This window comes from Lactuca saligna, chromosome 1 (genome assembly GCF_052625555.1).
Source record: "Lactuca saligna cultivar CGN05327 chromosome 1, ASM5262555v1, whole genome shotgun sequence".
NCBI classification, from domain to species: domain Eukaryota; kingdom Viridiplantae; phylum Streptophyta; class Magnoliopsida; order Asterales; family Asteraceae; genus Lactuca; species Lactuca saligna.
Genome location: NC_136417.1, coordinates 138,820,812 through 138,832,264, shown reverse-complemented (window position 1 = coordinate 138,832,264; position 11,453 = coordinate 138,820,812). Strand labels below are relative to the sequence as shown.

General features: G+C 31.7%; 1 protein-coding gene, 1 long non-coding RNA gene and 1 other non-coding gene across 3 annotated transcripts; 2 read left to right on the top strand and 1 right to left on the bottom strand.

Annotated features, from left to right (window-relative positions):
* The first annotated feature begins 2,278 nt into the window (after positions 1 to 2,278).
* On the top strand, positions 2,279 to 2,351 carry TRNAE-CUC (transfer RNA glutamic acid (anticodon CUC)). The gene has a single exon. It is a non-coding gene; the product is annotated as a tRNA-Glu (tRNA).
* Positions 2,352 to 2,415: 64 nt separating this feature from the next.
* LOC145000878 (uncharacterized) lies at positions 2,416 to 3,980 on the top strand. The gene is made up of 3 exons (XR_013661415.1): positions 2,416 to 2,523; positions 2,592 to 2,698; positions 3,685 to 3,980. It is a non-coding gene; the product is annotated as an uncharacterized LOC145000878 (long non-coding RNA).
* Positions 3,981 to 4,865: 885 nt separating this feature from the next.
* Positions 4,866 to 10,922, bottom strand: LOC145044732 (Rho termination factor). The gene is made up of 3 exons (XM_078993221.1): positions 10,699 to 10,922; positions 7,901 to 8,215; positions 4,866 to 5,279 (listed from the first exon to the last, which is right to left on the bottom strand). Exons 1-3 carry the CDS (start codon positions 10,796 to 10,798, stop codon positions 4,990 to 4,992), a joined length of 705 nt encoding a protein of 234 aa, XP_078849347.1. The 5' UTR covers positions 10,799 to 10,922; the 3' UTR covers positions 4,866 to 4,989.
* Positions 10,923 to 11,453: the final 531 nt, after the last annotated feature.

Sequence of the window (11,453 nt, the reverse complement as noted above, 5' to 3'; positions counted from 1 at the left end):
TATTCAAGAGTTGCATCCTCTTAGCTCTTAGTAATTGAGTAGTTGTAGTCTTTAAGCACTACCAACATTTGAATGGAACCTATCATCAATTTCAGTTCTCTTTAAATTTGTAGGATCCCATGAGATGATCGCCTTGCGGGAAAGAATAAAATCGCAAATTTTAATTGATTATAATATAGATAATGAGAGCAAAATATTATAGTGAAGAACAAAGGTTTGGAAGAGATTCCAACCACTCTATCTAACTAGAGAGACTATATTTTAGAGGTATACATAAAGTAATGACAATTCCATCTTTATTTATAGGAGATAGGAGAAGCTTACAATCACAAAGAAATTTTTCCAACATAGCTATCATTCATCATTGTAGAGCATTTCCTGCTCCAACATAATTTATAATCATGCCATTAAAAGGAAAACAACTTTCTGGAGCTATGGTAATAACTTGGATTATTAAAATATTGTGTGGCATTTTGGCTAAAACGTTAAATAACTCTTTTTGTTGCTTATCTTGCCACCATTTTACATTATTAAAGGCACTCATTGTTCTGTTATAACTTCTATATAGTTAGTGTCAATACAAATAAAGAGCTTGAATAATTGTAACATAGACACACCACTAGATGATTATGTGAAAACTAACATTCATACACTACCATTATTGTTTTCTTATTCATGTTATGCTTTATGTATAGTAAATAACTCTTAGAAAATATGTAGAAAAACATCATACACTACCATTATTGTTTTCTTATTCATGTTATGCTTTATATCTAGTAAATAACTCTTAGAAAATATGTAGAAAAACATTGATGTCATTTTTTTCTATTTTTTTCCTCATGACTTAATGCTTTAAAAATACTTTGAGTTTGGTCTATAAATATTAAGGTTGTATAAAACGCTCGATGCAAGGATTAATCAGTTAAGCGGGGATTAATCGTGAGATTAATCAGGGAATCTCAATTGCTAATTCATTGAATTTTAAAGAATTAAATATAATTAATATCATATATAATAACAAAACAGGTTAATATGATTAATATAACAATAATAATTCCTCAAATAGTTTGTACTTCGCTCATTGTATAGGCAAAAATTAATTGTTAGGTGCCTTCTAGTCACTCATGTGGCACCTAGGAATTAATCGGGACCTAGTCGAAAATTTTACAACACTAATAAATATAGAGTCATCTCTGAGTTTAACCCATTGATGTTTGCGCAGAATTCGGTTCGAGCCCTTTGTGTACATCTAGGCTAAACAGAAAAATGAGTTGGAGTTGTATGCAGGGCTGTAAATGAACCGAACGAGCACGAACGATGATAGTTGTTTATGTTCATTCATTTAAGTTAGTCGAACAAACAAACGAACACGAATCGATAAGCGAACAAGTTTTATTGTTCATGTTCATTCGTTCAACAAATTACATTGTTCATGTTTATTCGTTTTATGTTCGTGAACATGCTAAACAAACATAAACGAATGAAGATAAACAAACATATATGAACATAAACAAAAAAATATAATATCGTAATGTAATCGAACACAATTAAGCATATATATGAACATAAAATGAACTAAAATGAATGAACATAAACAAATATAACGAACGTTCATGAACATAAGGGTAATCTACAGAAAAGTCTCAAACTTTTTTTAAAAGTTTCAATAAAGTCCTAAGAGTTTTTTTTTAAACAAAAAAGTCATAATATTTTGATATTTTGTCTAAATTAACGAAAAAATCTTTTTTTTATATTTGAACAGCAAATGATAGATTATATGATTTTTTCAACATATTGGAACTTTTCTGTTAAAAAAAAAAAACTTTTAAGATTTTATTGAAACTTTTGAAAAAAATTTGAGATTTTTCTGTAGATAACTCCGAACATAATTGAACGAATAAAATCATTGTTAATATTCATTCATTTAACTAAATAAACGAGAATTTGTGTTCATGTTCGTTCATTTATTAAATAAACAAACTTCCTGTCAAATGGTTCACAAACAGTTTGTCGAACGTTTGGTTTATTTACGGTCCTAATCGCACGAGATATGTTCAAATGCTTACAAATTGCATATTGCCTTATTTAAATGAAATATGTTATTATATTGATATTTTATAATCATTGAGTAAAGGAAATTAATTCATACACAAAATTTACAAAAATTTAGGTAGAGTTGTATAATATTACATTTTAAATGTACAAATTACGATAAAAAAATTATTACATACTAATCGCTCCCACAAAGAAATAACTTATGTATGAATTTAACAACAAGTCCGTTGTAGTCTAGTTGGTTAGGATACTCGGCTCTCACCCGAGAGACCCGGGTTCAAGTCCCGGCAACGGAAAATTTTTTTCCATTTTTGCCTATGTAAAGGGTATATTTGTCATATCGCAGTCCGAACAAAACTTAACAGACAGGCATTGTTCATCGTCTCAGACCAGTTACCTCTACCGACGCTTTTTCTCTTCCATTCTTCTTTCTGCCGCTGCCTCACATCTTTACAACAACAATCAATGGTAAAGACGAATAAATGTTTAATTCCTTCCGTAGAAACTTTGATTTTAATAAACGGAATGTATTGTAGGCTTCAGAGAGGAAGCAAGCGAATCCAATGAGGGAGATTAAGGTTCAGAAACTTGTTCTCAACATATCCGTCGGTGAAATTGGCGATCGTCTCACTCATGCCGCCAAGTCAGTCACTCTTCACCCTCGTTATGTATCCCAATCGCCTGTTTTTTCCAAGGGTTATATATATATATATATATATATATATATATATATATATATATATATATATATATATATATATATTACAACTTATTTCTACTTCCTTTTTGCTGCTCAATTTACATTAAGAAATCATTATGATTTCTGTTGAGGTTCATATGATTGACGAATGGTCCTTCGTTATATAAACTACAAGCATTGCTAATATGTCTTCCTGTTGCAGGGCAAAATGCAATTTTTCTTAATAAGATACCTACCGTACATTAAAATATCTGCCTAATTTGCTTTTTTAGCCGTTTTTTTGTTTTTTAAAACCAATTTCCATTTTTCAAGAAATGTACCAAGTATTTTTAATTAAATACAGTTTTTGTTCTCACTAAGACATCGTACTTTGTAAATTTTACTGAGTTTGTAATTATAGTGTTTTACTTACTTTCTTTTTTTTTGACATTATATATTTTTCTTTTTTTAAAGTATAATGCTCTAATAAGAATTAAAAGTACAATGTTAGGGTAAAACATCCTGTTCCAATAGAGACGAAGGTTGATTAAAAATTTGATTGCTAAGAACTATTTTGTGCATTTGAACTCTACTATTGATTCTTCCTCGTCCTTTGATGTTGCTTCATTAACTCTCTTTTATTGGCTCATTCTTGCTTTTAAGCAGATGTTCCATTAACTAATTCAAAGCTATGATTTCTTTTTGAAAATCTTCCTTTAAAGCTCTAATTTCCGATTGAATGTTGCCTTCCAAATCCTCATCTTGTGTGGCACATATCTTGTCAACTCGGGCGAATGCTCTGATACGAATTATTGTACATAGCTTTTGACTGAATGATTTTATTAAAAATGAAAGAGTAGAACTAAAGATTTTTAGAAATGTAAACGTAAGAGACTAGTTCCCTCCTTTGTATATGTAACTACTCACCTCCATTGTGAATGTCAAATCAGGTACTTGGTGGCCTATTAGGAGGATAAAGGAACTGACTGAATACCAATGGACTCTTCGGATGAGAGAAACTACGTCGCATTGTCATTGCCAAATCTTTAATGGCAACGAAATAATACAAGAACAATGGAGAAAATATAGGGAATGTTTATAACCGTGGTTGCAATATTTGTGACTTTATAAGAGATTAAAACATTTTTGCATAAATTGGTAGAAAATAAAATATCACTGTAAATATTAGGAACCTACTTTGGTTACGATGCATATTCTGGTCCAAAATAAATTATAAGTTGCATCTTTCGTCTGAAAAATAAAAAATAGATAGAATATTGCTAAAACAACGTACAAAATTTTTATCTGATTAGTTGTATATCAATCCTTAAACTGCAAATTATACGTGTTATGACTCTAAATGTTCACAAATAATCGGTGAAAACACCAAAGAAAGAAAGTTGTCTGTAATGCAAGTCTAACTCTATAGATTCATTATTTTGTTTTTTGTCGATGACTTATGTACAGTCATATCCAAACCAATTAAAAAACATAATCACGGTCTATTTGTGTACAAATAATAATTGAAATAATAGCAAACAACTTTATTAGATTTTAACCTTAAAGAGTCATGTTCAAAGTTTTTTAGAACCAAAAAAAAAAAAAAACAATTATGAAACCAATTACTTCTATAGCCCGCTTGTTATGCAACAGAAGACAACAAATTGTAGCTTATTTTACGTACATTGAAGTGGAACTCATGTCAATTGGACAACATAAAATATGTGAAACAAAAATGTGATAATAACTCACTATCAATCATCTATGTAAAAAACTTAAAGGCCGGTTCATTCTCACCATAAAAAATAACTCTAAATTTTTTTTTCAGTCTACTCATATATAACCAACACATTCTCTACTCATATATAACCAACACATTCTGTATGTACAAGCCTTGATTTATTTATATTATAATATTCTACTTTCCTATTACAACACTGTAACTTTAAAAATTCTACCAATATCATCCAAATACATAGCATTTTTCACTACTATAATTAGCTAGATTTTTAAAGTATAATGTCCTATAAAAGAAAATTTCAAATTATAATGTCTTAATAAGAAAAATAAATTAAATATGCAACACTGTAATAGAAAGAAATGAAAGAAAAAGAAAATGCTAGACAACACGTAAATGAAAATACATTGCCATTTCTTGCATTTAGTCCTTAAAACAAACTACGAATCCAACAAAAAAAAAAAAACTAATGACGAAAATTGATCAAGAAAACTTAACATAACAGCCAAATTTCCATTCATACAGTCCTTAGCAAGTCGATGAGATGAGCTTTCTTCAATTTGGAATAGCCTTTGATTCCTCTAGATTTTGCTAATTCTTTAAGATCTGCAAGTTTCATTGTCTCAAGCCCCTCGCTCTCACTCTTCACCTCATCTTGTTGTACTCTTTCTATTGATGGGATCGGTGACCTCTTCGTGAAATTTGAGGGAGGGCGGCTTATTTTAGCATCGGTTGACTTAAAATCTACAATTTCCTCTTTTTTCCACTCACCCGACAACATGCTCCCTTCTCTGTTTGATGACTTTCCTGAACGACAAAATTCACTTAAAAATAGGATCTTGGATATGGGTTTTAGTCATCATCAAAACAAATGTTTCAATCTTGCTATAAAATACAACAAAAAGAAACACTTGTACTTTAATTGTTTTATCAATTTAGCAACTTAAATATTTTTTGTGGTGATTAAACCATCATGAAACAACTATGTTCTATCAGCATGTTACAATCTTGCGATGGGTTTGTGCTAAATATTTACTCGAAAGAACAAAAAACACATTAGTAGTATTATCATTCTATCGATTTAGTCGGCGTTCTATAGTGATTAAATCATTACACTTCTTTCGACCATTAAAAAAATAATTTTCCTAGTTATCACAAAATACTAAAAGCACTACATATTTTTACTATTTTATCGATTTATTTTCATTTATGAATTAGAGTAAATTACACGAATGGTCCATGTGGTTTGGGGTAATCCACGGGTTTCGTCCCTAACTTTAGTTTTTACCTCAGGCAGTCCTCATAGTAGTTTTTGTTGCGTGTTTGGTCCCTATCAAAAGTAAAAAGACTTTTATGCCCTTATAGATTTTTAAGTATTTTTAATGAATAATATATTTATTATTATATACATTAAATATCAAAAAATAAAAAAAAAATCCTCAACCTACTCGTTTCACTTCATCTCCCACGTCTCCACTTCCACCCATATCCATCACCGCCTCTAGCCTCCATCCTCAACCCACCGGTGCCTTCTATCTGCAACATCCCCGACTAGTACAAAGTCGCTGCCGTCTGTAAACCGTGAAGCAAAATCGATTTGAAAATCAACGTCGGAAAACCCCTTCGTCCCACCCACCACCGGTGCCTTGATTGAACAGTTCAAGAATGGTAGGAAAAAGGAATCCGCAAACTATTTGAATAGTTGATTGAATCTCAAGTTTGAGGTACAAAGAGGTAAACAAAATCGAAAGAAATTAGGGTTACCGAGTTTTTTAGACTCAAAAGAAGTAGGTTCGCTAGAGTAAAAACTAAGATATGCAAGGGAAGGGTCGAAGCATAAATCTTAGCAAGAAGGACGATTGTTTAAAGAAAGAGGAAGATTTGAAGAGAGGGGATTGTGTAGAGAGAAAGAGAAAGAGTGTTGGTCTTTCTTGTTTCTTTATTTTTGGTTGCGTACGGTTCTCAGAGATATGGGAACAAACAATTAGGCAACTTTACTTCAATCTCTTTACCTCAATCTGAAACCAATGGTCTGAAAATCGATTTCTCAGATGTATGTGAAACCAATGATCTGTGTTGGATTTGGTCCTACTTATTCGCTGCAGCTTTTTTTTTGCAAGATAATGGAGGTGTGGGAATTGGAAGAACAAAGCAAAGCCAATCAATTTGGGTGTTTGCAAATTTGATATTTCTTGATTTTCTGGATTTGATTCATAAGTTTTCCTCAATGTGGTAGTTGCTGATAGAAGGTGGTTGTTGGGGGTCAACGGGATGGGATATTTTCTGGTTGCTGGACATATTGGCTGGTGATGATGTACAAGGTGGAAGAGGATACAGTGAAGAAGGGGGTGGGGATGCAAAGGATTCTTTTGTTTTTATTTATTATTTAATATCTTTTTAATATATTAATAATATAAAAAGGATAAATAAATTAAAAAATAAATTATTAAGGGCAAAATAGTCTTTCTATGTTACGTAGGGACCAACAACATAACCAAAACATACTATGAGGACCGTCCGAGTTTAAAAAAAAAAACCTAGGGACCAAACACGCAAATTACCCCAAACCACAGGGACCGTCTGTGTAATTTACTCTATTAATTACTATATAATATTTCTTCAGTAGCTAAATCCATAAAAGATGGCTAAATCCATACAATGGTAAAAGTAACTTGTATTGCTTTGTATTTTGCTTTGATATGATATCAAAAGTAACACCATCAAAACTATTCTTATCCAAACGATCAAAAGAAGAATAATAATTTAATTCCTACCATAAAAGGGATAATGACATAAAAACATATATTTTGTCACTTGTTTAACCACCCAATTTTAATTTGTGTTAAAGAGCCACCCATTTTTGGATAAAAGGGGGCAACGACATATCATAATGGTCACGACAGAATTTTTATCCAAAAAGGGATGGTTTGTTTAACACAAAGTAAAAATGGGTGGTTAAACCTGAAATAGTGACAAAATATAGTGCTTTTTAGGTTATTAGCCCACAATAAAATGGTGAAAATAAGTAGTCTTTTTTTTTTTTTTTCATATTCTTCCCTGATATTAATATAAAAAGCGGGTAACCAGGAACAATTTCTTTTAAATGATCAAAATGGTTTAATTACCAAACAAATAGTTCTGTGGCTAAATTGATTAAAAAACAAATTGAAAAAAACAGTTTAGCCACTTACCATCTTAAGATCTTTAGTAGCATCTTGCATTACCATCTTATCGGTTTAGCCACTTAACAATATTCTATGGTGATTAAACCATTATACTTTTTTTGATAGTCGAAAAAAAAACCAGTTTCCACTATTACCCGGTTTTGAAAAAAGGCCAAAATACAGAAAAAACAATCTAGTTTGACGATTTAGCCACCAAACTTTTACTTTATAATAATAGTTCAGTGGCAAAATCGTTAAAAGTACCTTTCATTTGCTTCCGGGATTGACGTAGAACTTCTAAAACCGATTCGGCCGATGCATTGTTTGTTCTTCCCTTTGAAGCATTGGATTCTCCGGAAATTGAAGACTGTATTCTTCTAAAAAGTGCAAGAATCTCATCTTTATTATACGTTTTGTCTTCTGATGATTGAGGTGTCTTGTTATCATCACCATTTATTGATCTTCCACTATCATGATTTCTTTGTGCAAATCTTACTCTTCTATTTCCATCGGCTCTAATGTTTGATATCGGAAATTGGAGGGTGCTCGGATGTGCAAACAAGTGTCCATCTGCAAATTCTGCCAAATTTAACAAGCTGCATCAAAAGATTGTTTTCTCAGTCACAAGTTTGTATGCTAATAACAGCAGCGTACTTGTATCTTTTTACCTTTAATAACAATCTACTTTTTTTATTCATAATAGCAACATATTATTCATATTTTTATTCATAATAATAGCGTACTTACATATTGCTATCAACATCAGAAATTGACTTTATATGTTACATCTTGCTTTTGTCAATAATCAAACATATGCATGTTGCTATTACCAATAAAATATGCAAGTACATTGCTATTAGGTAAGTGCATGGTTATTGTCAAGTACATTGCCTAATGCCTATATTGGCAAAAGTAGTAAATACATTGCTATTTCCTACAATTTGCTACTAGGAATATTGTAAAATCCTAGAGGTTTGTTTAACTATCTTCATCTTTCTTACCCATAGTAGACATGTAGTTATATCGTTTTTTTTGTCAATAATAGCAATGTAATTTATTTTATACTCATAATGACAAACTTAGGTGGTGTTTGTTTTTTTTGTCAGAAAGTCTTTTTGATTCTTTTATGTCTACGGGCGGAAAGACATTTCAGGAGAAGACTGTTTTTCAAAAGACAAAAGACATAAAAATGTATTTTTGACCTCTTTTTCCGGAAGGCAAAAAATAGCTTTCGATTTTGGAAGACATTTTCTAATATCTAACCCTAATGTGATAATTCTTTTTCGCCACCTCCTCCGCCAACACAACCCCCACCTCCGCCACTACCACCCTCAACCCTCCTCCACCACCATCACCTCCACCACCAGCCCGCCACCACAAACACCAACACCAACACCACCATCACCGCCACCGCCACCAACACCACCACCACAAAAGGTGTTTTTATGAAGAATTTAAAAAACAATCTTTTTTTTAAGACTAAAGTGGTGTTTGTTTTTTGCCAAAACCTCTTATGTCAGTGGGAGGAAAGACATTTGAGGAAAATACTGTTTTTCAGAAGACAAAAGACATAAAAAGATCTTTTTGACATCTTTTTCCAAAAGACAAAAAAAATAGCTTCTAATTTTGGAAGACATTTCTCTTTCGAAAACAATTTGGAAGACGTTTTATAAGTTCTAATCCTAATGGGTAAGAAATGTAAGTTCATTGCTATTACAGCTTAAAAATAAAGTACATTACCTATATTGGTAAAAGGAGGAAAGTGCGATGTTATTTTGTACAATTTGCAATTAGGGATGATATAAGATCATAGAGAGTAGAGACTTGTCCATTCTATACATTCTTCGTAGTGCCTTGGTCTCATAACTTAATGATATCACATTAAATATTTCATTTGAACTTCACACTTTGTTCTCATCTTTTATAATAACAAGGGTTAAATGCAAAAAACAACAATATACTTTCATTCAATTGTTTTTCATTCTTCACATTACAACATTGAACTACAAAAAATCTACCCAACTATAGCAATGTGAATGTCATCCAGATACAAAGCAATTTGTAGTGCTTTAATTGGGTAGATTTTTCAACATCCAATGTCCTAATAAGAAAAAATGGAAAGTATGATGCTCTAATTGGTGTATTTTTTAAATTATAATGCTTTAATAAGAAAAAAGTTGAAAATACAATGCTTCAATAGAAAATAAATAAAAGGAAGATGCTATGATATGGATAAATGAAAGTACATTGTTATCTATTACATTTAGCCTTCTACCTATTCAATATATCATATCTTAAAACTTGTACTCTCTGTTTCCGAGCATACCTAGGCATTGACATGAATGCCCTCCAAAACTGTAGACTTTGGTTTTTGTATAAAAATGTGTTTTTAGTGAAAATGTTTTATTGTCAGAAAACAACAGTACCTTTTCCATCATCTTCAAGATTAAAAATAAACGACAAAAAGTGGAAGAATTTTAAATCTAAGGTTCTAACAAAGAAAAGCATCTTCATCATAATGTAACAAATCTTCTAAGGAATCTAAATGGACTGTGTGGGATAGTGTTGTGCAAAAGACATAAATACCCTCCAAATCCTCATCACTAATAACAGCCCTAATGTTCATGTTGACAGTTACAGAATTCAACCCCTAAAGAATTTTAGGGTCTTTAAATCCAATCACAACTTAACGAATACGTTATACTTTAAAGCTATAGGCTTTCGCGAGGATTATCAATTTCAACCACAAACTACCTCCAATGATGCTTCCTAACTACACGCTGTTTTTTTTTTCAGATTCCATCCAGAAAATGCAAAATAAACACAGCGAATCCCTTAATTTAGCGGGTGTTCAAAATAAAAAAGGCATTCAACGAATCAGTTACTTTCCACCAAAATAATCACAACACAAACAACCCAAATGAAAAACCCCAATCAGTACATACATGTGTAAAACATAGGCACATAAAATTGTGTATATAACGAACACAGACATTAAAAACAGAGACCTGGTCTCAAAGAGCATATATAATTAGGGTTATAATGTAAGGAGAAAAGAGTACCTTTTAGAGAAAAACCGAGCCTTCCCAGCTTCGATTTGCTAAATGCAAAAATCGGATGCAAGCCAGGTACATAGTGAGGGCACGTAATAGCTGATTCCATTGTATTGTTTGCTGGGTTATTATCGGTCAGATTGGCTTTCGAATGTCAAAAATGGATTAGATTCGTTCATAGACAATAGTGAACATGATCCACAGAAGTTCCCGTTTACCCTCGTGTAGTTTGAGCTTGGGGAGGGGGGCTGTTTGTCAAGTGAGCCTTTTATTTATTTGAGTAAATTACACAAATGGTCCCTATGGTTTAGGGTAATTTGCGCGTTTGATCCCTAACTTATTTTTTTAACTCGAAAGGTCCCTACTGTTTGTTTTTGTTATGCGTTTGGTCCCTATCTTACCTAAAAAGAATATTGCCCTTGATTTTTTTAATTTATTTAAATAAACACACCCCTAATCTCACCCCTCACCTTACCTCACCTACCCCATCATTTTTTCATCTTTAAATAATAGTCTTTTTAGATAATACAGAGACCAAACGCGTAACAAAAATAAACAGTAGGGATCAAACGCGTAACAAAAACAAACTACATGGACCTTCCGAGTTAAAAAAATAAGTTAGGGACCAAACACACAAATTACCCCAAACCATAGGGACCATTCGTATAATTTACTATATTTATTTTTATCTGTGGGAAATCATACAAGATTCCTAATGTTTTTTGAAAAATTTGAATGAATTCTTAAATTTTATTTTTTAGGGT